The following is a 26632-nucleotide window of genomic DNA, read 5'->3' on the forward strand; positions in this document are numbered from 1 at the left end:
TAAAAAAAAATGCTGCTTTGCAAGGGTTAGTGGATCTCACTTTAAAAGGTTCAATCATGTGATCACCATTGAAGACATAAATAGGAGTCGATTTGGGGCGGGCAAGGTAATTTGCCATGGCGGTTTACTGAGTGACCGGAAGTAAGGCTTACGAGGGGGCTTATCATGGCGATCTACATTAGAGTTGCTTTGAAAGTGGTGAGTCGGACGTAAACAGCCCTTGAGTTCTTAAGTTTCTGCAATTCATCTTTTATACTTGCTAGAAAGTATTTGTTAGTGTCCTAGCATTGAACTGGGGAAATCTCAAGATAATATTGAGTTTTGCGTAACCCAGATTGTGTGACGTTTCCTTTGTGGATAGATTTATGGACGTGGGTATTTCATGCTTAAAAGTCATGTCACTGATTTTGAAATAATTTGCTACTAAGCAGTAACAGGCAATCTATTATGTGTTAGTTCATGCAAATAAAATTGGTTTGAACTTGTTAGTTTAAACACCGTCTGATTAACAAAGAATTGGTGATGTTATATTACACTTTGGCAAGACATGTCACTACATTCGATGTTCTTAGCAGTATATTAATCTGCACTATAGGATTGGTTATTAAAGTTAGGGAAGCATTGTCATGTTGTTGTGATATTTAGATGGTTAAGCAGTTATGAACAAACCAGTCCAATTTGCACGTACATTTAAATGTAGAATCAGTAGTGTTTAGGCTTGCCACTGTATGTAGCTCATGTTTAATGGCTCTTGTGGGATGACGAAGTGGGGCCATATCTCATATGAATGTCTTGCAATGTTTTTAGGAGTTATTATAGTGTTACAAAGGGACTTTGCAACTAAATTTACTCAGCCAAAATGTATTAAGGAGATGTATGTAAAGATTGCAACATTTGTTACTATTACAAATCATCGTTGGTATGTAACTAGCCACCTGGTGTCACATCTAGGGGTGGTAAGTGCTCATTGAATTGACCTTAGACATGATTTAGGGGTACAACTTTGTAAATAAAATAATGTTTAGCATGGTGTAACTAAATATTATTTGTATACATATTCCTTTGCTGTATCTCATGGTGGCTCATAATATGACTAAAAGCCCTTTCCATTTAAGCCCCCTTTTTTTCATTACAATGACTTCAATTTGGATCATAGTAGGAAGGGAATATGGTTGCTCTCATTAGGGGTAATATATCCATATCAAACAGCAGTATGGGAGAATACACCTAGTTATTAATGTAATAATGCAATGATGTCGGAATATTAATACACCCAGGTTTTAGGGGAACTCTGATTGCTCAATTACAATTATGAAGTGGATCCATGGTCAAAAAACAGTTCATTCTTCATTATTATGAATCTTGTGAGGATATTGTTTTTTTAATTCTTAATATTTAATATGCAATGTGGTGTTTTATGCCATTTCAATGTTTTTCAACGTGGTATTGAGGTGTTTAGGGTATTATTTTTCATTCCTATCCTTGAACAAGAAAATGTTTTACATTGAACAGTTGTTTTATCATATGTTTAGGCTATGATGTTGTGTTATGTTATTATTGAGGAATAAGTACATTGTATATATGTCAGTTTTACAGCCTTGAGGAAGTTCACTTGTGGTGAACAAATCGCATTGGCTGCTTTTCATTGTAAGAAGAAAATAAAGGCTGTGTTGGAAGAGTCCTGCTTGAATGATTCAACTTTTTTGAAATTGTTGTTGGTGATCCTCCAATTGTATTATATGGAATTTTGACCTCTTTTGGTTGCACTTTTGGAGCAATAGGTGCTTTGGTTGGGAGCACAACAGTATGAAACATTGGGACGAGGGGGAGGTGCGGTGGTCGGTTTAGCTCACTGCTCTGTATTGATGATGTTTGCATACCCCAGAATCTCATGTAAGTGTTTCATCTGCCAACAAATCATATTTTGTTATATGTGCATGCTAATTTCTGGTTGCAACCGAAGAATGAAATGTGACACATAACTCACCATATCTCCCTTTTTGGGATCTTCTTGTCCACTGTGCTGTTTAAACACATATAACAATCGTTCATAATAAGCATGCACTGATTATTTAGGTTCCTGGGTAGTTCTATTGATCTTTAACCAATCAATATGCCTCGTTGGAACTTATCCTTTTAAAAAGGTAATCTCCTCATCATACTTTGTCATCACCACAGCTGAAGATGCATGAGTACATGCATCCCTTGAAGGCTCAATATGTGGCCACTGCACAGTTATCTTACATTCAGCCCACAGATCACTCTGTACCACAATATCAAAGAAAGTATTCAAATCCATCCACAAAACCTTTGAAATGTTTACAAATCTATCAACTTTTGCATCCATTGGTCAGGATTTTCTCCTAGTTTGAGAAAGTTGTTTGTGATCAACACAAGTTCACCTCCACAACACGGTACATGAACATACCCTTCACCTGGCATATTTCATATGGAAAGTTAAAGCCTCATCTTCATATGGGGGTACTAGTGTTTTTTTACCACTTGCTTTTCTAGTCTCTAATTCTGCCTTTTTCTTTCCCTGTTTCTTTGCCCACTAGCTCGCCAACCTGTCAAATTCGCTCCATTTTTGATGCATTTGACCAATTCAGCAATGTGCACTCTCATTCCCGAGGACCTCATGGTCACAATAGCTTCATCATCTAACTGCGCCCTAAAGCTTTTCTGTAAAGGAACAATCTTAGAGAGATCTTCCTGTTTTTTTCCTGTCAGTTTGGTTAATCTATCATGTGTGTCAGTTACATGACTTGTGATGTCTTTACTCACATGTATTAATTAATTTCCCTGATGTTGATTCAAATGTGAAATGTCTAGACATCCTCTGACAATATCTTCTAATTCCACCTACAATTGTGGCACATTTAGTGGTCTCACCCTTTCCCGCCTAGTTGTTACCCTCTCTGTTTCTTCTATTCTCTTTTTAAGTTTCTTCAAACTACAGAAGAAGAATTCCATTGTTACATGTTCCTGTCTCTCCCTGTGCAATAGGTGTTCTAAAAACAACCCTCATCCCTTCTTTCAATGATTGGACATTTTGTGGCGGGGTCCTTACAATAATCTGTGAGTTTTACGACGTCGGAATAAACCCTATTAGGACTACTCCTACAGCACTTGGAACAGTCGGATTCTGAACAATATATTTAGGTGCTGTTGCAATAGGCACTGTTAATGTCTGGGTTTATACAATCTTGGACACTGGCGCAGGAATAGTCACAATAGAAACAGTGACACATGAAGCTATTAACATAGAGGTTGCTTCAGCAGGTGCAGGTGCAAATTGAAGCGCTGAAAGTGGTCTCTCAATGTGAGGTATATTCAGATCAATAGAGTCTGCAGCCACTGTAGCACTAGTGGTTGTAACTCCTTTTGTTCTTGTCATGGGAGCTACATATACGTTGGACGTGAGGATAACAAAGTGTCTAAAATGTCATCCCCCCAAATCACTATTAGCGTCAGTTTTTCTTACAGCTTCCTCATCATTATTTCCCTGCTTTTCATTCTTTTCAGTCATTCTAGCTCCCTCGACTATGCATTTCCTCCACTTCTGTTGTCCTTCATCCCACCGGCATCTGCTTAATTTCGCACCTTTCTTTCTGTTTTGCACAAGCTGCTTGCTCCTAAGCATTTGGGGGCCACATGTATGATCGCAACAATTTGTGAGTTCCTAATTGTGGCTCACAATTGGGAACCCTTAAAATGCAATGTACTACAGTGTGTTTAACACTGTTTGAGATTCCCAAATGGGTCGAGAGGGACCTGCCTCACTAATATTCATGAGCAGGTCACAATTTGTGACCAATTGGAAATGGCTTGCACTCACAGAGATGGTGGCCTGCTAGGGTCAGCAGACCACCATGTCTGTGATTGCTTTTTAAATAAAGCAATGTTTTTTTGTAATGCAGTCAGTTTTTCTTGACCCCTTCAGTGCGTGTGATGGTCAATTGCAGTCACATGCACACCCTCCCTGGTGCGGTGCGGGTCATGACCATTGGCCGTCATGAGGGTGGGCTCTAAAAATTCCTCCAATGCAAAGCACAGGAGGTTTTGCTTTTTTTTAAAAAAGCCCTCAAGAGACACAGATTAGCTTCTGCATCTACCCCGCTCCCCTCCTATCCATCTGTGATGTCAGCGTGTCGCGAGGTGCGATGATGTCAGAGTTGTTTCATCACCGGAGCGGAGAAACAGCAGGTAAGACCTCTCTCTACTCAGGTCGGGAAAAAAAAGGCCATAACGGCCTCCCCAACTTTCAGGGAGGCCTTGTTTGAAAGGGGAGAGTTTTTCTTTCAAACTAGGCCTTCTTGAATGGGTTTCCTGGTTGTGGATAGCAGACGTGCAGTGATCCACGGCCAGGAAACCCCACTAGATGCCAGAGATTTCATCTGGGGGTTGGCCTCCGCAGGGGTTAAAAATAAAAAATGAACCATTTAAAAAAAAAAAAAATTGGCAGGGGATTGCCCATAAGCAGGGCTGACCCCCTGTTGGGACTACATTTGTTTTATCAATGTGTGATTTCCCTGGGGGTCACGATTGGCCCCCAGGGAAACCTATCATCTATAAAAACAAATCTATATATTCACAGAGCGAGAGAGAGAGAGAGACTCTATATAGAGGAAGAGAAGTCTCTCATATATGTGTATATATATATATATATATATATATATATATACATATATATATATATATATATATATATATATATATATATATATATATATATATATATATATATATATTAAGAGAGAGAGAGAGAGAGACTGTCTCCCTATATATGTAAATGTATGGAGTGGTTTTTGTTTTGCTGTTTAAATAAATTAGAGAAATTTTTGTACGGAGGTGTCCTGGCTGTCTTGGAATTCAAAGAGTGTGTCTTTTATATTGGGCGACTCGGAGCCCTGGCCAGGACCGCTGTGTTGTCAGCTGCTGCACTCCGAGTTCATTTTGTGGACCAATATATATAAATATACAGAGAGAGAGAGCAATATCTATATATATATATATATGTATATATATATATATATATATATATATATATATATATATATATATATATATATATGTATTTGTGTGTGTGTGTATGTATGTATATATATATATATATATATATTTATATATATATATATATACATATAGATGTTAGACAGCAATAAAAATGTTAAGATAACGCTTGTGATTATGTTACTGCTAGAGAAAGAGATTGGACTTTTGTCTAGTGGTAGATTTGACACAATAAAGTAGCGCAGAAGTTTTATATGCCTCCTGCAAAGTACAAATCTGTATTTTATGCGAATAGCTGAGTGGATTAGGAAAGCCAGCCAATATCTGCGCTTTAAAACAAATACAATTTATGTGCAAGAGTTGCTATGGAGACATTAAGGGCACTTTTGCTGGGTGGTAGTGATGGAATCCAAGGAGGGGGTCATTAGAAGGAGAGTGCCAAAAATGATTGTCGCACTGGGGGCCACCGGTGCTAAAGGCTGTGATGATGGGTATATGGCAAGGTGGAGTGCAGGAGGTCGCGGCGGGAAAGCTCGATGGAGGGGGGGACAGGTAGAGTGAGAAGAGCTAGGAGAGGGGGGTTTAAGGGTGGAGGGGGGTGAGTGTTAGGAGGTTTAGGAGATTAGGGAGAGAGATAGGAGTAGGGTTGTGAAGATAGGGGAGGGGGGGTTGTAGAGGTGGGTGAGGGTGAGAGGTAGAGTGAGAGGATAGGAAGATAGGTAATAGAGGGGGTGGCGGGAAGGGGGGGAGAGATAGAGAAATAGATAGAGAAAATAGATAGATAGAGAAATAGATAGATAGAGAAATAGATAGAGAGAGATAGGTAGATAGGAGGAGGTGGAGAGTGAGGGAGTTAGATAGTGAGATAGAGAGATAGGTAGATAGGAGGAGTGAGGGAGGTAGATAGCGAACGGGGTAGATAGGGGTGATGGATGGCATTCAAAATGGTAGACTGCCCAACAGTGACGGACCTGAGGAGGTCAATGGCCTCCTCACTGAGGGCAGCAGGGGTGACTGGGGCAGGGCCTGAGGTGCCTGAGGCAAAGGTGATTCCCACCCTCCTGGGTGAGCAGGCACGGGGCAAAGGCTGAGGGGCTGCTGGGAGGGCGGTGCTAGTAGGGGGGGTGGCGGCTGTACCTGTAGATGAGGGGGGCACAGATGTTGCCGCCACCACAAGGGAGCTCCCATCAGAAGACAAGTCCGTGTCGCTGGTGTCAGCTCCTGTCCCCGCTGTGGAGCTCCCCTCGCCCTCCGTCCCACTGGTGAATTCAGACTCTGTAGTGTCGCCCTCCAGGGCCATGTGGGATGCAGCTCACTCGTGCTCCGGTGCCACGGCTCCTCCGCCTGATGATGCTAATGCACACAAGAACAGGGAGACCACAAAAAGAGGGGGGGGAGACAGAAGAAAGACATGTTGAGTGCATGCATTACCGCTACCGTTGGAGGACACGACAGACACAGAAGCCCCTTGCACTACACCGCGCTCTTGGGCTCCACTGTTCCATTTCTGGAAAATGTTCTACAAGGCTATGGACGACATCTGCACACATAGATGACACAGGGGCATGACTAGGTGTACTTGGCACTCTACAGAGGTGGGCTGGGGTGCCACATGGCCTGCCTTATGGAGGGGCCTTGCCTACGGAACTCGCCCTGGCCTATGGAAACCCACAGCCCACCTCCCCCACCCAGACACCGCCACTGCGCACAAAGTCAGCAGAATGAGAGTGTACTCACCCCCTTGTGGCAGCTGTGATGCCCTCAAGCGCCCATCCAACTCCGGGTAGGCCACCGTCAGGATCCTGAACATCAGGGGGTTCATGGTGCGACGGGCACCCCTCCCACGTTGGGTGGCCATCCCCAGCAGAGCCTCCGCCGTCTTCTTACTCCAGCGGCAAATGTCCTCCCATCTTTTCCGGCAGTGGGTGCTCCGTCTGTGGTAGACCCCCAGGGATCAGACATCCTTGGCGATGGCACGCCAAATTTCTTTCTTCTGGTGGGCGCTGAACTACATGAAATGTACAGGGGAAAAAGAGAAGTTATTACCAACTGCACCGTCGAAGTGATTGGCCCCCATCCCTACCCTTGCCATTTGGCACATGCATTCACCGTCTTTCATGCACGCAGCACTCTCCCCCCTTCCTTCTTACATCCAGCCCTCTCCACACAGGCATAGCCCATACAACATGCTCCCTGTGTACTTACCTGTTTGTCTGGAGGACCGTAGAGTAGCGTGTACTGGGGGAGGACCCCATCCACGAGCTTCTCCAACTCCTCCGATGTGAAGGCAGGGGCCCTTTCCCCAGACACTCGAGCCATTGTCTCTTCCAGACCGAGGTCACAGCAGCACTTGCAGTGTAGGTCCTCTCCTGTCGAAGATCAGGTATCGAGTGATTGAAGTGATAGAAAATGGCGGTCACGTCCGCAGCGGTGCGTACCGTCACCGCCGGCATACATCGCCATTGGCTCCTGGGACCCATAGGGTCCAATGTTAACCAATGCAGCACTGTGCAGCGGTCTTCGACCGCCTACCGCGACGGTGTACAATGCCAGTGCAGTTACCTCACATCCCATTGTCCCACTTTACAGGTCAGGCAGCTGCAATTTCAGGGGCCCACATGGCTTCATTTCCAACTGCGTCACACATACCTAGGCCTAGACTCAACACACATACAGGCCACCTTTTGTGTATGATTGGTGTTCTGTGTAAACTGTGGGTACACACCTCTGAGTTGTTTGACTCTGTGCTCCCTGTTGTCCTTCATAGGCACCGTCCGCTGGGACATGTGAGGAGATGGCGGCATCCTCCGATGTACCGACCGTTGGTGGACCTGTCGACAATGGAGGAGTGACGTTTGATTATCACATACAGGTTTGACCGTGCCACAATCCAGGAACTGTGCACCCAGTTGGAGCCAGACCTGATGTCAGCAATCCGCCATCCCACAGGAATCCCCCCTCAAGTGCAGGTGCTGTCAGTGCTCCATTGCCTTGCAAGTGGGTCATTTCAAACAACAGTGGCCATGGCATCAGGGATGTCCCAGCCTATGTTTTCCAACGTACTGTCCAGAGTGTTGTCTGCCCTTCTGAAACACATGCGTGGCTACATCGTTTTCCCTCAGGTGGAGGATTTGCCTACAGTGAAAGGGGATTTCTATGGCCTGGGACACATCCCCAACATCATAGGTGCCATTGATGGGACACATGTGGCTTTGGTACCCCCCCACAGGAGTGAACAGGTGTACAGAAACCGGAAGAGTTATCATTCGATGAATGTACAGATGGTATGTTTGGCAGACCAGTACCTCTCCCATGTGAATGCCAAGTTCCCTGGCTCAGTGCATGACGCCTACATCCTGCGGAAGAGCAGCATCCCTTATGTGATGGGTCAACTCCAGAGGCACCGTGTCTGGCTATTAGGTGAGCACCTGGAAACAAGTCAGTGGGAATGGTTGTCTGGGTCTGGGGATATCCCTCCAGGTTAGTGCGTGTCTAACAGTTGTCCCTCACCATTGGCAGGTGACTCTGGTTACCCCAACCTTTCATGGCTACTGACCCCAGTGAGGAATCCCAGGACAAGGGCAGTGGAATGCTACAATGAGGCCCATGGGCGAACTAGGAGGGTGATCGAGTGGACCTTCGGCCTCGTAAAGGCCAGGTTCAGGTGCCTCCATATGACAGGTGGATCCCTATTCTACTCACCAAAGAAGGTGTGCCAGATCATCGTGGCCTGCTGTATGCTTCACAACTTGGCTTTGCAATGACAGGTGCCTTTTCTGCAGGAGGATGGTCCAGATGGCGGTGTTGTTGCAGCTATGGAGCCTGTGGACAGTGAAGACGAGGAAGCAGGGGAAGAAGCCATGCACAACAGGGACTCAGTGATCTAGCAATATTTCCAGTGAGACACAGGTAAGAATACAAACTTGCCTACTACATGTACTTTAACACTACTACCTCTCTACTGTCTGGCGTTTTCACCCAGTGTATGGTCACTGAGTTGTCACTTTACCTTACGATTTCACAGATGTGGGTCCCACTGTGTGACATCTGCTTAGATTCTTCATGGACTAGAGCTGTGTGACATAGGTATGTTGACATTAAACCTGAAAGAGCATTTTGTCACTGTAATTGCTAATACACTATTTCGATGTATCTCAAAAGAACACCCAGTCAATCCAGGGATACTCAATCTCCTAAAAATACACTTAAGGGGAGTGCAGTTATAGTTATAAACCTTTGAAAAGATGGACAGATGGTCCAAGGCAATTCTATACGTCTGAAACTAGTGGCAGCACATGTTGGCAGCTGAACCCGCCAGAATCTCTGTAAATCCTGTTGCCTTACTCTAAATACAGAGATCCCAGTAACCTGTTGATGTGTCACGGTGCAATGAATATTAACAGTAGCTTAAGATGTATCTCGCTGTAACTGGATTTACAGAGAGCCTGGAGGGTTCAGTCTCATTTATCATGAAAGCCAAACATGACAGGCTCAGTGTGCCATATTAGGTCAGCCCTGTTGCAAATAAACATCTTGAAAGCAGTCTTCTCAGCACCTTCCTAAGTGCTCTTCCGTTTTTCATTCAACCTCTGAAGTGTTTTTTTAATGCTTTTCTTTCTTAATTAAAGAGTGTACCTGAGTCTGCACTTTGCGTAGAATGACAGACTGAAGCCCTCATTACGAGGCTGGAGGTCATCAGACCGACAGCCTTGCTATGGCGGTTTTACCGCTGCCAACCTGGCTGTAAAGACCGCCGCATTACAAGTTGTGGGGTTTGACAGAGGCCAAGCCGCCACAACGCTACCTGACCTGCCGATGCGGTTGCACCGACACGGCCGGCAGTGAGCTCCTCCAGCCCGGCTGCAGGCCTCTGCCTGCCGGCAGGATTACAAGGCTGCAGACCGCCAGGCTTTTTGTCACCCCACTACAAAAACCCTGGCGGTAACGCACCCGGCAACAGGAATCCCCATTCCTTTCACTGGCACACACACACCCACACGTCCACACACCTGCAAACACCCCCTGACCCTCCCACACTTTACAAACACGCCCTTCCAACCGTACACTTCCATTCTATCACTCCCACCCGCTTGCAGACTTGCACACATGCACCCCCACTCGTATGCATCCCAATACACACACCTTCTCACTCGCACCCTGGCACACACCCCTCCCCTCTGCATACATGTAGACACACACCCCCAACCACACGCATATATCCAGACACCCCTACTAGCTCGCTCACAAAGACGCACCCAGACACCCACATTCGCACACATACACGCGCTCACACACCTCTATTCGCACACATACATGTACATACCACACACATGTACCCAACATCCCCTTTTGGACGATCAACTTACCTTTTCCGGCAAGCTGGTTATCTGGGAGGGGATGAGTCCTAGCGGTTTTGCACCGACAGCACCACCAAGCCAGCAAGACTCCGCCAAGAAGTATTAGGGCTCGTAGTACAGCAGGCAGAGTCTTGCTGGTGTGGCAGTGCTGGTGATGCAACTGCCTCTTCAACTCCGTCGGCCAGGCCAACAGAGTCGGAGTTCCACACAGAAATAGGCGAAAGTCCAAACACAACTCCTTATACGGCGGTCAGCAGACCGCCAGCATTGCAGGTCTGTTGGTCGTAATGAAGCCCTGAGTGGCAGTTGTAATTTTCAAAATCTAAAATGTGCTGCTAGTCTCTTCCATATGAGAAGTAAATAAGCGACATGGAGTCTGAATACTGGGTAAACATTTTTAACACCTCTCTTTATATGACGTATCTTTACTGAGTTGATGAGAGACCAGTACGTGACAGATACTACTGGTGTAATGCCTTTCACGTTAGAGACAGTTGTTCGTTATTGCATGGTAGGTTGTTTAAACAACTCTGTAAACCTGTTGCTACGAGAAGAGATACAAATTATGTAAACTTTGCCATAAGCCTCTAGTTGCGCATCTCATAAAATCAGACAGATGCCCTTCATACAACAAAGCCACTTACTCAATATTTCCTGCCCCATATATTACAAATGTAGAACTTAATAATTATTCAGATTTAATAGAAATTAGACTGATGCCTACTAGTGGAGCTTCAAGAGGTTCCTCTCCAAAGTCCTGGTATCCAGTAAACTGAGTGGTTGTTTTAGGCCCACTCCCTAGTCTAGTGCTCCCCTTTCTATACCACTAGGGAGAAAATCTTCATCATATGCTCCGTAGACGCTTCTGGAAAACACTGTGACTGTAAAAAAAGAAGGCTTGGTGTGAGCAGGTACTAACAAGCCTTGTTTTGTTATCTATTCCTATGCAGCTGCTGCCAGAGACCCACAGAATGCACAGTTGTTCCCTTCTTCTAAAGCTTCTGCATCCATAATGTCACGCAGTCCATGTCATACTTTACCAGTCACCACTCTTGCTAGATTTTTTTTTTATCTCTAGTCTCTAGCTCACCAGTTTCAGTACAGGCTCTGGATCCAGAGTATCTGTTGCTTTAGCAGGTAACAAGCTATCCCTCCCATCTCCAGGTTGCTCGACTAAATACAAATTGACAGCAATCGGGTAAGCAACTGGATAAGAAAGTGCAATGACTTTAGATCTGTTTACTTTGCATGTAACAGTGGCTCGAAGCAACATTTCCCATTGCCTTTCTGTATCTATCAGATAGGAGATGGATGCTGTGTTTTTCTATCAAATGATCACCCTGGGGGAGAGGCAGGATGTAGTCAGCATTGGATAGGGTAGGACTGGGACAAAAAGTAGGCGTGCCATCAAAATAAAGGTGCCGTCCATTAGCAAACCAGATGGATAAAAAAGGGGCCCACATTTACAAATCAGGGCACTTTTGAACTTGTAAACACAGTCTGTATCGGTATTTTGCAAGGTTTGGGAGATTGTATGCACTTTTGTTTGCTGCAGGCATTGTTTGTGGTAATAAACTGTACAAACTGGAACACCTGACCATAAAACAGGCACACAAACTGCCTAAAGACACTGGCCCACACACTAGTCTGTCAGACCCGCCCATCGGGCATTGTCTGATTGCGCTATAGGCCAGTTTAATCCTTGCAATAGGTCAAGCCACTCTTTGTACAGGAGTGCTGGCTATGCGTGACCCATATTCATCAAAACAAGACACTTTCTTCCCTAGAGACCACTCAAAAACAGAGAAAAGACCTGGACTGGATCCAATACCAAGCTTCTCTCATTAGAGTACGTTAAAGTTTTCACATCAGTCACAAACCAACAAGCCTTCAAATCGAGGGGCAGACTAAATGTTTGCCCCAAGTGCTCCTGCTTTCTGGTGCAGGGTCACCTTCTCATCGGATTATGCTCAGACATCTCCCGCGGAAATTTGTGGCTGAGTGCCCCCCTCCCAGGAGACAGGGAATATCCACAATAAACACTGACAGCTTCTACCTGGAAAAGCAACATTTCATCACCTGCAGACTCGTGCCACCAGGACTTCAAGGACACAAACTTCCATCCATTTTCCAGGATTTTTCTTTGTCTCATGGCCAGCGCACCCAGCATCTCTCCTTCACCAGACTGCAAGTGAGAGACGCAGTCGTGGCAGGCGACTGAGCATAGTGGTGGGGCGGGCCGAGGGGGAAAAAAACAAAATATTTTTTTTTAAAACAAAACTTACCTTAATCGCAACCCCACTCTCCACCGCACTCCAGGCACAGGCTTCCAGCCTGCCCGCCAGCCAATCATGATGCTGCTTAGAGCAGCGTTATGATTGGCTAGAGTGCCTTGGCTGGGCGCTCCAAGGCAGACTGGAAGCCTGGGCCAGCTGTCTCCAACCCAGCAACACAGTGCCGGGTTGGAGAGAGCCCTATATGCATGTGTGTTTGGCCGGCCACAGACAGTCGGCCAAACACATATGCGCACTGAGGGGAGTGCTCAGTGCACTCCCCTCAGTGCTCGTCACCCCTATGGTCCTGCCCCTTTAAAAATAAAAGTATAATAAACACGGTTTATTACCATTTTATTTTTAAGGGTTTGCAGCTGCTGCTGCTGCTGGTGTCAGTGGGGGGAAAGAATGCTCCTCTGCAAAAGCTGAGGAGCTGCCCCTGCAGAGACGTCATGTGGTCCATGTGACAACACCTTCTTTGGTGAGTGTTACACTTGGCATCCTTGGTGTGCTCTCCCCTAACTTTTTGCCTCTGCTTCGGAGGTTGTTTCTGTGTGCTGGACTCTCTTTTTGCTGTTTTGTTTGCTCTGGACACTTTACCACTGCTGACCAGTGCTAAAGTGTGTTTCCTGTGAAAACTATATATGTAATTGGCTTTCCATGATTGGCATATTTGGTTTACTAGTAAGTCCCTAGTAAAGTGCACTAGAAGTGCCCAGGGCCGGTAAATCAAATGCTACTAGTGGGCCTGCAGCACTGGTTTTGCCACTCACATGGGTAGCCCTGGAAACATGGCTCAGACCTGCCACTGCAGTGTCTGTGTGTGCACTTTTAAACTGCCAAATTCGAGCTGGCAAGTGTACCCTCTTGCCAGACCTAAACCTTCCCTTTTTCTACATCTAAAGCACCCCTAAGGTAGGCCCTAGGTAGCCCCATGGACAGGGTGCAGTGTATGTTCAAGGTGCGACATGTACTGATGTTCTTTACATGTCACAACAGAGAAATACTGCTAAATTCAGTTTTCATTTTTGCAAGGTCTATCTCTTTTGTAGATTAACATGGGGGCTGCCTTTAAATATTATTAAAGTGCAGATTCCCTTTGTGAGTAGATAGAAGTATGGAGTTTAGGGTCTCTGAACTCACAATTTAAAAATACATCTTTTGGTAAAGTTGGTTTTCAGATTTTCAGTTTGAAAATGCCACTTTTAGAAAGTAGGCATTTTCTTGCTTAAACTATTTAGTGACTTTGCCTGTTTGTGGAGTGCCTGTCTGGGTCAGTTTGACAGTTGGGCTGTTTGTGAATCTCATCTAGAAAGTGACACAAAGGGAGCTGGGGTGTAGCCTGCATATCCTGATGAGCCATCTGGGCTGGAGGGGAAGGGAGCAGTGGTCACTAATACCTGAATGGGCTGCGCCTGCCCTCACACAACGCAGTATCCAACCCCCTGGTGTGTTTCTGGGTCCTGGCCTGGGTAAGGCAGGATCTTGTAAACAACAGAGACTTTTCTTTGAAGTAGGCCTACTTCAACGGCAGAAAGGGATATAAGTATTGGACCCAAACCCCCTGAAAATCAGATTTCTTCAAGGTTACTTCTGGAACCAAGAGGAACCTCTGCCAGGGAGAAGAGCTGGAGGGCTGGAGGAGGAGTACTGCCCCTTTGCCTATGACTGTGCTTTGTTGGGTTGGCCTGCAGTAGCTACTTCTACCTGAGAGAGGACAAAGACTGACTTTTGTGTGACTTTCCACTGGTGAAGAATCTCCAAGGGCTTGGACTGAGCTTGCCTCCTGTTGTTGAAGTCTCAGGGACATCAAAGACTTTTCTCTGCCAGCACCTGGACTCTCTGCTGAGACTTCTGCCCCGCCTAGTGGTGCCCTAACCTGGCTCTTGGCCCTTGAAAGGTGAATCTGGTGGAAAAGGAGTAAAATTCACATAAAGACTGCCATGCAGGTAAATTTTCAGTGCACTATCCACAATGCGGCTAATGACAATGCGCTGCCAGCCTCGCAGCTGAAATCGATGCTCTCCCTGCATCGTGGCTAGAAGTTCGACGCATAGCGGCTGGAGAAATGATGCACAACACCCGCTAGCGGCTACTGATAATGACGAAAACTCCACGCAGCGCGGGTTCCTGACACTGTGCAACCGTATTTCAACGCAACATCGCTGGGTGTGAAAAATCAACGCAAATCCTGCCCGGACATGAGGTGCCTATCTGGGAATCAATACATCGCTCTCTTGCGGGAGTGAGAAAACGATGCATGCCGAACTGTCCGGACAAGGAACGACGCACTGTCTTGCTAGCGAGTGAGAAAAAGACGCATCACTTGCCTTTTTTGACCCACACTTGCCTGTGCGGCTTTATTTTTGACGTAAACCAGGTACTTTGTGTAATAACAGCATTCTCACTGTTTTCTAAGGAATAAGGCCCTCATTCTGACCTTGGCGGTCGGCGGAGAGGCGGCGGTCGGACCGCGAACAGACCGGCGGTCAAAAAAATGGCATTCTGACCGCGGCGGTCACCGCCGCGATCGACCGCCACTTCCCCACTCCGACCGCCACGGCGGTCATGACCGACGGGCTGGAGTCTGCGCACTCCGGCCCGGCGGTCGACCCAAGACCGCCAACGGTATCATGACCCTGCTTACCGCCGCGGTTTCTGGCGGTCGGGAACCGCCATGCGAACCGTGGCGGTAGGCACTATCGGGGCCAGGGAATTCCTTCCCTGGCACTGATAGGGGTCTCCCCCACCCCCCACTGCCCCCCCGAGTCCTCCCCCCACACCCTCCACCCCCCTGCCACCCCCCAGAGGTGGTACGAACCCCCTCCCCACCCCCACCCCGACATGCACATACACGCACCCCGACATGCCCACACCCCCAACATGCACATATACACACCACCTACACACACACATACACAACGGGGACACATACCCGCACACATACATGCCGACATGCGCACCCGCCGAACTACACACATTGCCCATAGGCACAGCAGCACCCCCCGCCCGCATGCACGCACTCACACACCCCCTCTACACACTCACACGCACACCACCATGCACGCACACATCACACAACACCCCCCACCCCCTCCCCTCACGGACGATCAACTTACCTTGTGCGTTGGTCCTCCGGGAGGCGACAGGAGCCATGGGGAGGTGACCGCCAACAGAAGACCGCCAACAGAAGACCGCCACACAGAAATGTGGGTCGTAATTCTGTGGGCGGTGTTCTGCTGGCGTGGCGGTGGAGGTTGACCAGTCTCCACTTTCCCGCCGACCGCCAGTGTGGCTGCTGGCGGTTTTCCGGCGGAACGCTCCCAGCGGTCGGAATGCGCACAGCGGCATACTGCCGTGGTCGGCGGTCTTCACCGCGGCGGTAACTCGGCGGTCTTGCGAAAAGACCGCCAAGGTCAGAATGACCCCCTAAGACTCTTAGGGGGTGATTCTGACTTTGGCGGGCGGCGGAGGCCGCCCGCCAAAGTTCCCCCGCCAGAATACTGCAGCGCGGTCAAAAGACCGCCGCGGTAATTCTGAGTTTCCCGCTGGGCGGGCGGGCGACAGGCAGAAGGCCGCCTGCCCGCCCAGCGGGAAACCCCCTTCCACGAGGATGCCGGCTCCGAATGGAGCCGGCGGAGTGGAAAGGGTGCGACGGGTGCAGTTGCACCCGTCGCGATTTTCAGTGTCTGCTATGCAGACACTGAAAATCTTTGTGGGGCCCTGTTAGGGGGCCCATGCAGTGCCCATGCCAGTGGCATGGGCACTGCAGGGGCCCCCAGGGGCCCCACGACACCCGTTACCGCCAGCCTCTTCCTGGCGGTGTAAACCGCCAGGAACAGGCTGGCGGTAAGGGGGTCGGAATCCCCATGGCGGCGAGGATTCTTCAGGCCAGGGGAAAACCGGCGGGAAACCGCCGGTTTCCCTTTTCTGACCGCGGCTTTACCGCCGCGGTCAGAATTGGCCTGGATGCACCGCCAGCCTGTTGGCAGTGCATCCGCGGTCCCCGGCCCTGTCGGTCTATGACCGCCAGGGTCGGAATGACCCCCTTAATCTTTTTAAAAATCCATATCTTGACTCGTGTGTGTTGGGTTCTTGTTGGTCAGGTCTTGTTTGATTTAGATAAATATTACCTATTTTTCCAAACTGGTGTGGTGTCCATTTCACCACATTACTGTGTGGGTTGGTACAAATACTTTACACGTTGCTTCTGAAATTAAGCCTGCCTGCTTGTGCCAAGCTACCAAGGGTGTGAGTGGGGGGTAACAGAGGGTGGTTCTCCTTTATCCTGCCTAGTGGGAGGGTCCTTGCTTGGACAGGGGGTAACCTGACTGCCAACCAAAGACTCCATTTCTAACAGTGATGAAGAAAGAAAGCATCCAAATATTTGTATTGGGTACCAGTCTTTCCAATGGAAATCAGCACCTGTGAGACTTCCGGGAGCTCCACCTCCATGAAGTGCCTAAAGATATGCCAAACATTATTGTATTTCCACATAAATTATAAAATGGATTTAAATCCACCATCAAGTACTTTCTACCGAAATGTTAGAACAAAAGTTCAAATACGTTCAAATACCAAAGTAGCTCAGTCCTACAAAAGGAAGAGAGTTTGCCTGCATTTGGGAATTTAATAGCTTTAGATCTGTTAGTGCAGTCTTTCATTTGGGGGGTTTCATCTGGAACAGTACGCCTACAGTGTCTCCTACTCACCACAGCACAAGGAACTGAAAGGCAGGTTGTGAGGTGGTGACTCTTGCACATCCTTCAAAAGCAGCACATTACAAAAAGGTAGACTTCATATTCATCAATTCGAAAAGCCTGGATTTGGGTACCAAAGGCACACCACTGTATTCTTTAATGGTACCAATTATAAAATGAAAACTAAAAATGATATCCTATTCTGAAAATTCGAGATAAATGGATTTAGAGATGCACTGTACATTAACCTGGGGGAGTTCAGCAAAAATGCACAAATTACTCGCTAAAAATAATATATATTTTTCTAAAATATTTTTACTCTATTATACTTAATTAATAAAGTTTTCACCTGATTGTAGATTAAAAAAAAGCTCCTCATCTTGAAGCAATTCCTGAACACAATCTAATCTTGTATTGATTGTTTCTACATCAACTAGAGGCTCGAGGATATTTGACCGAAGTCTTCTACTACCTCCTGGAGTTTTGGTATGATTTAAAACTCCAAACAAAGTATGACCATTCCTTTCAAAACAAAACAAATGTATAAATTCAGCATTTCAAGATTCTTCTGTGCGAGTCTGGGTACATGATTTGCATTGATCGTTTCTTTCATATGTAGCAGCTATAAACCAATTATTTAATTAGGCACAGATGTTAATACTATGCATCCCTATACAATTAAAATTGAATATTATTATTTATTGCATAGAAAAAAAAAATATTTCTTTGCAAAGGAGTATCACAATAAGTACATAAAATCTATTCCAAGACAAGCAGATGATCACGAACCAATAAAATCAGTTAACTCCTAAACTAGAGCAATGATAACAAACTAAACCTAAACACTTCATACATTTACCAATAAAGTCAAAATCTGTCGAGAAAAAGCATTAGTTGATGGCATAGTTATTCTTTCAGATGTTAGCTTTAACAAATGTCCCTTTTAAGTATTTATTCCTGATATCAAGGCAGAATGGATAGACACTGACTAGTGGCCTGATTACGACCTAGACAGATGGGATACTGACGGATATTCCGGCTGCCATTTTACAAGTTCTATAGTATATAATGGAACTTATAAAACTGCAGATGAGAAATCTGTCACGTTTGTATCCCATCCGCCAAGGTTGTAATCAGGTCCTAGGTGTTAAATAGAGTTATCCTTTTAACCACACAACCTACAGAGTTTAAATGCTAAACACTTGGGGTTCTAGGCTCCCTCCAACTGAAATTTGGGATATAGAATAGTCAGAACCTTAAAAATACTTCCTTTTAGAAGCAGGCTCCAGTGATGAGGTCAAATAATGTTGATTAGAGTTGGTACAGATATCCAGAATGTAGCCTACATGCTTGGAAGACTGGAGAAGATTGAGGTTGTTTATCTACTGTTACTTCTCAGTCCAGTCTTTACTTGATCTTTTTTTTAAATCGATAGTAAAATGGTTATCAGCTCCTTGAATGACGACTGATAATTCTCAATAGTTAAAATTTCAATCCTTTCAAGGCTTGAGTCTGAAATGGAGCCTCTAAAATGACACCTTTCCTTAAAAATCAACAGTTTAATAGAATTTTCCTTAGCTCACAGACAAAAATTTACAAGAACACCCTCGCAAATTGTGATGAGAGAGGGAAGCAAGACCTCTATGCATAGCTTACTGTGGAATGTAGATTAAATTTAACATACGTCTCACACTGTTCATGTAAATTTTATTTAAATTATTGATTATTTAAGATGATCAAGACATATAAGAGGACTAGAATGAGTTTGGCTTTCATAACATCCAGAGATTAGTCAATAGTTTCCCCTCCATAGATGTTTTTGAATCTTTTGATCAAATTCACCACCATGTTCACCTTCTGTCTCCTATTCGCAATGTGATTAGGTCCCATCAATTTATTGTCTACTGGCAAACCCATGTAAATATAATTAGTCACCTGTTGGATACTACTTTAAAGTAATTTTGGTTTTCCAAATTACATGATTTTTTATGTTCCCTAAATGAAACTTTAAGTCATCTGCCATGTTAAACTCTTGGAGGTTTAGCAATTGGTTTTGTAAACAGCAGGAGTTTGATATCATCTACAAATGCTAAATATGGAATTGGCTCTTGACCAAGTCCGGGGTAAAGACCTTCAGAATTGTCAAGATAAAAAGACAGATCTGCTATTTGGAAGGCGAAAAGCAAGATGCTAAAATCCAGCATTGCTCAAGTCCGCCGAAGGTACTCAGCCTTGGTGGTAGAGAATTCTCTGCAAGTATTACTTGAAGCCAAAAGCTGTTATCAAATGATACCAAAAATGCCTCAAAGAGTCGATGATGCCTCAGTTCTTTAGTTTTTTTCCAGCGACTGCCACAATTTATGATTTCAAATGCAGATGAGTAATAAATAAAAGAGCAGCTCTGTCAGGTGAACCGGAAAGGGAAGCAGGACGAGGCAGCGAGCAGCGGCGATTTGAGAGCCTTCAGACCGCAACACTGCACTGGTCCCGTTCCTCTCATCAATCAATCAATCAATCAGTGTATTTGTAGAGCACGTTACTCACCCGTGAGGGTTTCAAGGCACTTTGAGGGGGCAAGAGGCTGCTACTGCTCGAACACCCAGGTCTTGAGGAGTCTCCTGAAGCTCAGTAGGTCCTTGGTCTACCGTAGGTTGATAGGGAGGGTGTTCAACATCTTGGACGCTAGGTAGGAGAAGGATCTGACGCCGGTTGTTGTCTTGCGGATGCGTGGGACGGTGGCGAGGTTGGTGGAGCGGAGCTGAAGATTTGGGGTGTAGAAGGTGAGACGATCATTGAGGTATGCTGGTCCGGGGTTGTGGAATGCTTTGTGGGCATGGGTTAGGAGTTTGAATGTGATCCTTTTGTTGACAGGAAGCCAGTGCAGGTTTCTTAGATGGGCTGTGATGTGGCTGTGGCAGAGGATGTTGAGGATGAGGCGTGCAGAGGCATTCTATATCCATTGCAGACTTTTTTGGAGAGCTGCAGTGGTTCCTGCGTAGAGAGCATTGCTGCAGTCCAGTCTGCTACTGACAGGGCCTGGGTAATCGTCTTTCTGGTTTTGGTAGGAATCCACCTGTAGATTTTGTGGAGCATGCGGAGGGTGTTGAAGCAGGAGGACGAAACGGCATTGACTTGTTGGGTCATGGAGAGTGATGAGTCAAGGATGAAACCCAGGCTGCGGGTGTGGTTAGTTGGCATTGGTGTGGTTCCCAGCGAGGGCAGCCACCAGGAGGCATTCCAAGCGGAGGAGGTGGGGTCGAGGAAGAGGACCTCTGTCTTGTCTGAGTTAAGTTTTAGTTGACTGCTCTTCATCCAGTTGGCGATGGCCTGAATACCCTTGTGGAGGTTGGTTTTGGCTGTGGCAGGGTCCTTGGTGAGGGAGAGAATCAGCTGGGTGTCGTCAGCGTAAGAGATGATGTCGAGGTTGTGAGATCGGATGATTTTGGCGAGCAGTGCTATGTAGATGTTGAAGAGTGTCGGGCTGAGGGAGGAGGCCTATGGTACGCTTCAGATAGGAATGGAGGGAGGCAGATTCTCTGGGTTCTGTCTGTGAGGAAGGCGGTGATCCAGTTCAGGGCCTTTTCGTGGATCCCTGCATTGTGGCGGCATGTGCTCAGGGTGTAGTGGCAGAAGGTGTTGAAGGCAGCAGAGCGGTCCAGGAGGATGAGGGCTGCTCTTTCGCCTTTGTCCAGGAGGGTCCGGATGTCATCGGTTGCCGAGATGAGAGCAGTCTTGGTGCTGTGATTGCTGTGAAAGCCGGATTGGGACAGGTGCAGTGTGTTGTTTTCCTCCAGGTGGTGGGATGGTTGCCTGTTGAGTATCTTCTCGAGTACCTTTGCCAGGAACGGAAGCAGGGAGATAGGCACAGTGTGAGCGCAGCAGGCGTAGGCAGCTGCTGCAAAGTGTGAGCCCCGGTCCCCCACAGAGGCATCCCAGCCAGGTCTGGTTATGGCATGTGGAGGAAATCGGAGAGACCTGCTCGCTACCGGCGTGGTGCCACAAGGCTCTTGGGGCAGTGAGAGCAGCGGGAGCCAAACGTGGTGCTCCTGCCTCAATCCAACAGCGTGACACAATGAGGATCCAACAGGACTTTACTGGAATTTACAAGATTCGATCAGCACCAGCTGGATTGAGTAGGATCATCTAAACAGACCAAGCCGGCCAAGCCCTCGCGAGGGTTCCCCTAGCGTGCTCGTGCTCTCCCTACCCTGTGGTCTGTGGCGGCAAAAACGATAAATCAATAAGACCACTAAACAGCAATAGAGCGAAATAGTGTGTAAAGAAGGGCTTGGGCAGAGGCAGGGGGTGAGGTGGCGCTCATCACGCTCAACTGTGTGGCAAGTGCAAGGGGCAAAGGACAATCAAACCACCACCGGAATCAATCTATTCTCAATCTACTTTCACATTCCATCTTTGTTTACTCCTATTTATTTACGCTCACATTGTGCTCACTTCGCAAACTACGCTACCCTTACGAGCAAGTTGATCAGAAGGCACAGGAAGACATGCGGGAATCAAGGCCGGGAGAACCATCAACAACTCCTATTCTATCATTAACACAAAACTCACGTAGAAATTGGAAGTTTCAGGAACAGGGGCCTAAGGCACAAAGGGTACAGAATAAACAGGAAAATCATAAAGAATACAGAGCTTTCAAAATATTCGGGGGCTGCTGGAAACCGGCGAACAGAATTTTTTCCATGCACAGGGCTTGTGGAAAGACAAGGAGGGAACCGGATATAGCACAACACATCCCACTCGGGCACACGATCAACCACTCAAGCAGGGGCAAACTGGGAATGGTGAAAGTGGACGAAGGAGGCGGTCTGACCTGCCCTATATGCCCGAGGCCCCCTTGAGGATCAAAGTAATTCTTGCGAGAAACATTGAACCCACATAAATGATATGCCAAGATGGAGATATAATTGTAGATGAAAAAGACCTACAGGACCTACATGAAGTGGCAGGTCTATCACCCACAGACCAGAAGGATTATAAGTCAAGAACCAAGCGAAAGGCCCCAAATACAAAGAAATCATATATAGAACAACTACTTTAAAAGAGCAAGGAGTGGAGCAGGAGAATCCTATAATCCTACGGCTAATGAAGCTACACAAACGGTGCTTCTCACAGGCCCTCCCAATCTGATATCAGAATTTGATACCTCACCTCGGCCCATGCTAACCTAACACGCACTAGGCTGCGTTAAAGAAGCTATAAGTACTAGCCTGAATGCATCAACCATAGGAGAACTGAAAGATCTGGCGGACACCGCAGGCACTTAAGGGGGAGAAACTAGCAGAATCCACAGAAACCTTGGCAGTCCAACCAGCTCAACGCTGGTCCGACGGGCCAAGACTGTGGACCCGAAGAAACCGGAATAGTTCACTCAGCATCAACCTGCCACCAACTGGACAAAGGACAGGCCGATCTGATACGAAATAACAAATGGTTAAAAGCAGCAGAGATTCATCAGCCAGAAATCCCACAAACAATAAAATGCATTACATGAAAGCCTAGGAAACAGGCGATCCAGCGCCATACCGCGGCAAGGCACAATGCGTTGGGTCCTCATTAAAATTGGAGTGGAACTGCCAGGAGGTGTTTACGATTTGAGGGGGACGCACAAAGCATCCACAGGGGAGGATAACCAGCCAAATGAGGATCAAGGAGTCGAGGGTAGTCCAATCCACATTATAAATATGATCAATGCATCTCTACTTGCTGCAGGTAAAGCACTTACTTGGCAATCACATAAGATGGAGATCCATCTAGAACTAAACCACATGTTGGCACAAAGCATACTTGCTCTACACAACAAATTGAACCTGTTAAATGGCAAGTTATACAAACTGGGTAATACATGGCAGGATTACAATACGATTAAAGGGTCCCATAATGAGGAAATGATCGATAAACGATCTACTTTGCCAGATCTATTACCTAATCTCATTCAACATTGCAAAATTGGAGCCAAATTTAACAAAATGAAAAGTGGTATGCCAGTAGAAAAGAAGAGGGTTACAGTGCCCACCATGTTAAACCATAAAAGGGGACCCTCCACTTCCACTGAACTAACCTCTAAAAGGGAATCCCCTGCACTCAGAGAAGGCAAGGAAGCAAGGAGATGGAATTATACAATAGACAAGTGCGACATACCCTACGTGGTCGACCACTTTTGATATCAATGCTGGTGGAAACAGTTTAAAGAACATGATCAGGGAGCAATCGCTAAGACGTCTTGTGAGCCTGATACCAGGAACACACAACAACTAACAAGAAGAAAGGAGAAGAAATTGAAAAAATCTTTTAAAGTTGCAAAAAAAAACAAAAGACTGAACTGCATAGGAAAGGTAACACAGGCCGAGAGGAAATGATATGGCCATAATCAGGAATATCACTGGAGCAGAGGGCCTGGCTGAGTCTTACTTAACTAACAAAGTCCAACCTTATATGAAAGCACCACTGGGAGCTTGTGCGTTTTGGAATATTCTGTTAATTCGTCTCCTAACACTCCCCGTCTGGGACTTTAGAAGCAACTGGAAGCCCAAATGGGGATATTCTCAAGAACGTGCATTATGCAACTATCACACTGACTCTATAAGGCACCTAGTACGTTGCTGTCCATGACTGGCCTTGGAGAGACATCTCCTACTAACACTGCCTTTCCTGAAATATGGCGTGAGGTCATGTATAGAAGCCACAAAACTAATATTCAGGGCTGACACCCCAATGGAACTTGCTCACTTTGGGAATTTCTTTACTATTATGAGATTGGCCATACAGAATGCCCGGAGCCACCAACGTGCAGGATCGAAATGGGAAGAGGTGGCCACCAAAGAGACATTATTAACAAAGTGGCTTAAAATTGCACACTATAGGATGAGCCTGAGCGGTAACTTTAAGCACCTCCTGTCATCGGCACTATAGTTTTAAAGTTTTAGAATTTTTGTAAAAATTAACCCATTAGGTGACAGATCTCAATGACAGCCTTTGGCTTGAGCAGCTGCACCAATATAAAGATAGCATTATATGTAGGTTGCTTACATATTCAACGTCATTAGAATTGATAACAATTGTGCTGTTTTTGATTCTATAGCATAATTTGCACTGACATTTGAATTTGGTTGCAGTGAGGTTGATGATTGCACATGCCTGGAGGTTTTAAGGTAAAGTATCTGTATTTTATGCAATAATTTTAAGTAATTATGCAATACATTTACTACTACTACTACCACTACTACTAAATAAAATAGACATAAAGTGGGAATTATTTCTCAGATTTGAGTGTATTAATATCAGTGCAAGAGTATTAGCAAGTGTAGAATCCGCCCTAAACCACCTGGTTTGGTTAAATGGTAATAGAATGAAGTTGGGAGCCCAATTAAAGATACAATATTGTTCAGCAAAAATGTCCCAACAATGTCCTTCAATAAATAAAGAGTGAGATTAAACGATAGTTGTTCAGGTCATCACTGGTACTTTTCTTTTACAGAGGGTAGATTATGGACATTCTCCAGGATGAAGGAATTTGGCCTGTGTGGAGAAATTTTGAGAATAGATTGTACAGAAGTTGACTCCAAAGATCTGGATCTAACTTTAAGATGTTGATTGGGATCCCATTCGAGCCTGGTGCTCTGGAGGTTTTAGCTCTTTTAATCATTGAGTATATTTCAGTATTCGTAAGCTTCAAATCCTGGTTTGTGTAAATTGAAAGACTCAGCTTGTCATCAGGAGTAGACCTGTACAATTTAATGGAACACTAATAAATAGCAAAATCCTAACTGTATATCTGGAGCATAGTGCAGGACATGGTGTTTTTTTATGTCCAGTATTATTTATTTTGTGGAAGGGGCGTTTGATTTCTCACTTCCAGATCCTCAGAGAGTCCTTGTGAGCCCCAACCCCTGGGACCAGTTTATTAATGGGGAGGAGAGCATCAGCTGTAGACTGGTTTCGGGGGCCCCATCCCCAGGGACACTTCTGTTCCCTGTTCTGGAGAGTGTGGGCAGGGAATACAAATTTAAATCCCTGCCCACACTCTGCTGGGCAGGGAACACAACTTGGCTCCTACCTGGCAAAATCAGAGAAATAAGCTACTCCCACCAGGGCGGGAGCAAAGTGATGTAGTCGAGTCCCACCGACACTCAGGTTAGAAATGAAAGTATATAATTATATACAGTTCACAAGGGGTGGAATCTAGTCAGTGAGATTAAATCACAATACTTGAACTTTACGAGTATGTGTCCAGTTGTTTTATTCTGTGAAATAATTGTAGAATTGAATCTGTGAACCCATACTCATTGCTTTCTCAGAAAGTTAAGCTCTACAGTGGTAATATTTTGCCATTTGCAGAGTAGTAATAGTTATGGTCAAGTGTGAAATGTGTTTATACTCTTGTTTCAAATAATAATAAAAAAAATGAATAAAGTTCATTTATGCACATTAAGTTTACTGGAATGCCCATTATGTCACCCTTAGTAAAACAAGTGAAATTACAAACACTGTAAAGAATCTTACAGATAGGATCACATTTCACCTTATCGCTATTACTTTAAAAGACAAAAACAACTATGACTATTGGTTTGAGTATCTGGTGTTATTTAATTACATTTTGCTTTTAGGTATAGTTATCTAGTGGTATATATATATATGGAGAGGTCCTAAGCTTTGCATCTGGTGTGCACGTTAAGGTTTGCCTGGCTGTTGTACAAATTTTGGATTGTGGTCCAAAACAGAACTTGCGAATCTCCGTGATATTTTGGTTTTAACCGTAACTGCACTTAAACTGTGTTTGTTTTAAATCTTTTCCATTGTTTTGGAGGTGTATGCTTTACAAAAAGGTGACAGTTGGGTATAAAAAGATTAGCATTTTTGTACTCCTTTGGGAACCCCGGAGTCGGAAAGCTTGGCTTATCGATTAGAACTCCATTGGCACGAGTATCCTGTACTCCAAACCTACTCGCACCATGTCCTTGTTAAGGAAGGAAAAGCTGTCAGCGATATCACAGTGTCAGTGACACAATAAATATGTTTTATACAGCAGGTAACAGAATCTGTGTAGTTCTGGTTAGGTCAAAGTCTTCTTTATAACTTTGGCACCTTTAGACAAATCTGCATAATTTTTTTTTTTTTTAAGTGCATCCAAACTGGGTTTCACACAGCAAGTTTCATGCAGCTCTGTCGGGAATGGCCCAGACAAAGAGGGGGCTAGGCAAAGTGACATTTCCCATTTCCTGTTTGGGGAGTCCAAAAATGTGATAATTTGCTGTTAACTGTGCCATCATTT

At 45.6% G+C, this 26632-nt stretch overlaps 1 protein-coding gene across 1 annotated transcript in view; it reads right to left on the reverse strand.

Moving 5' to 3' along the window:
* The window catches only part of MSH4 (mutS homolog 4), a 2042424-nt gene that overhangs the window by 1416608 nt on the left and 599184 nt on the right, over positions 1–26632 (reverse strand). The window contains exon 7 of the mRNA XM_069233217.1: positions 17693–17865. Within this exon, the coding sequence (XP_069089318.1) occupies positions 17693–17865 (173 nt within the window). The remainder of the gene's footprint in view (positions 1–17692; positions 17866–26632) is intronic.

The sequence above is a fragment of the Pleurodeles waltl genome, chromosome 4_2, assembly GCF_031143425.1.
Source record: "Pleurodeles waltl isolate 20211129_DDA chromosome 4_2, aPleWal1.hap1.20221129, whole genome shotgun sequence".
NCBI lineage: Eukaryota > Metazoa > Chordata > Amphibia > Caudata > Salamandridae > Pleurodeles > Pleurodeles waltl.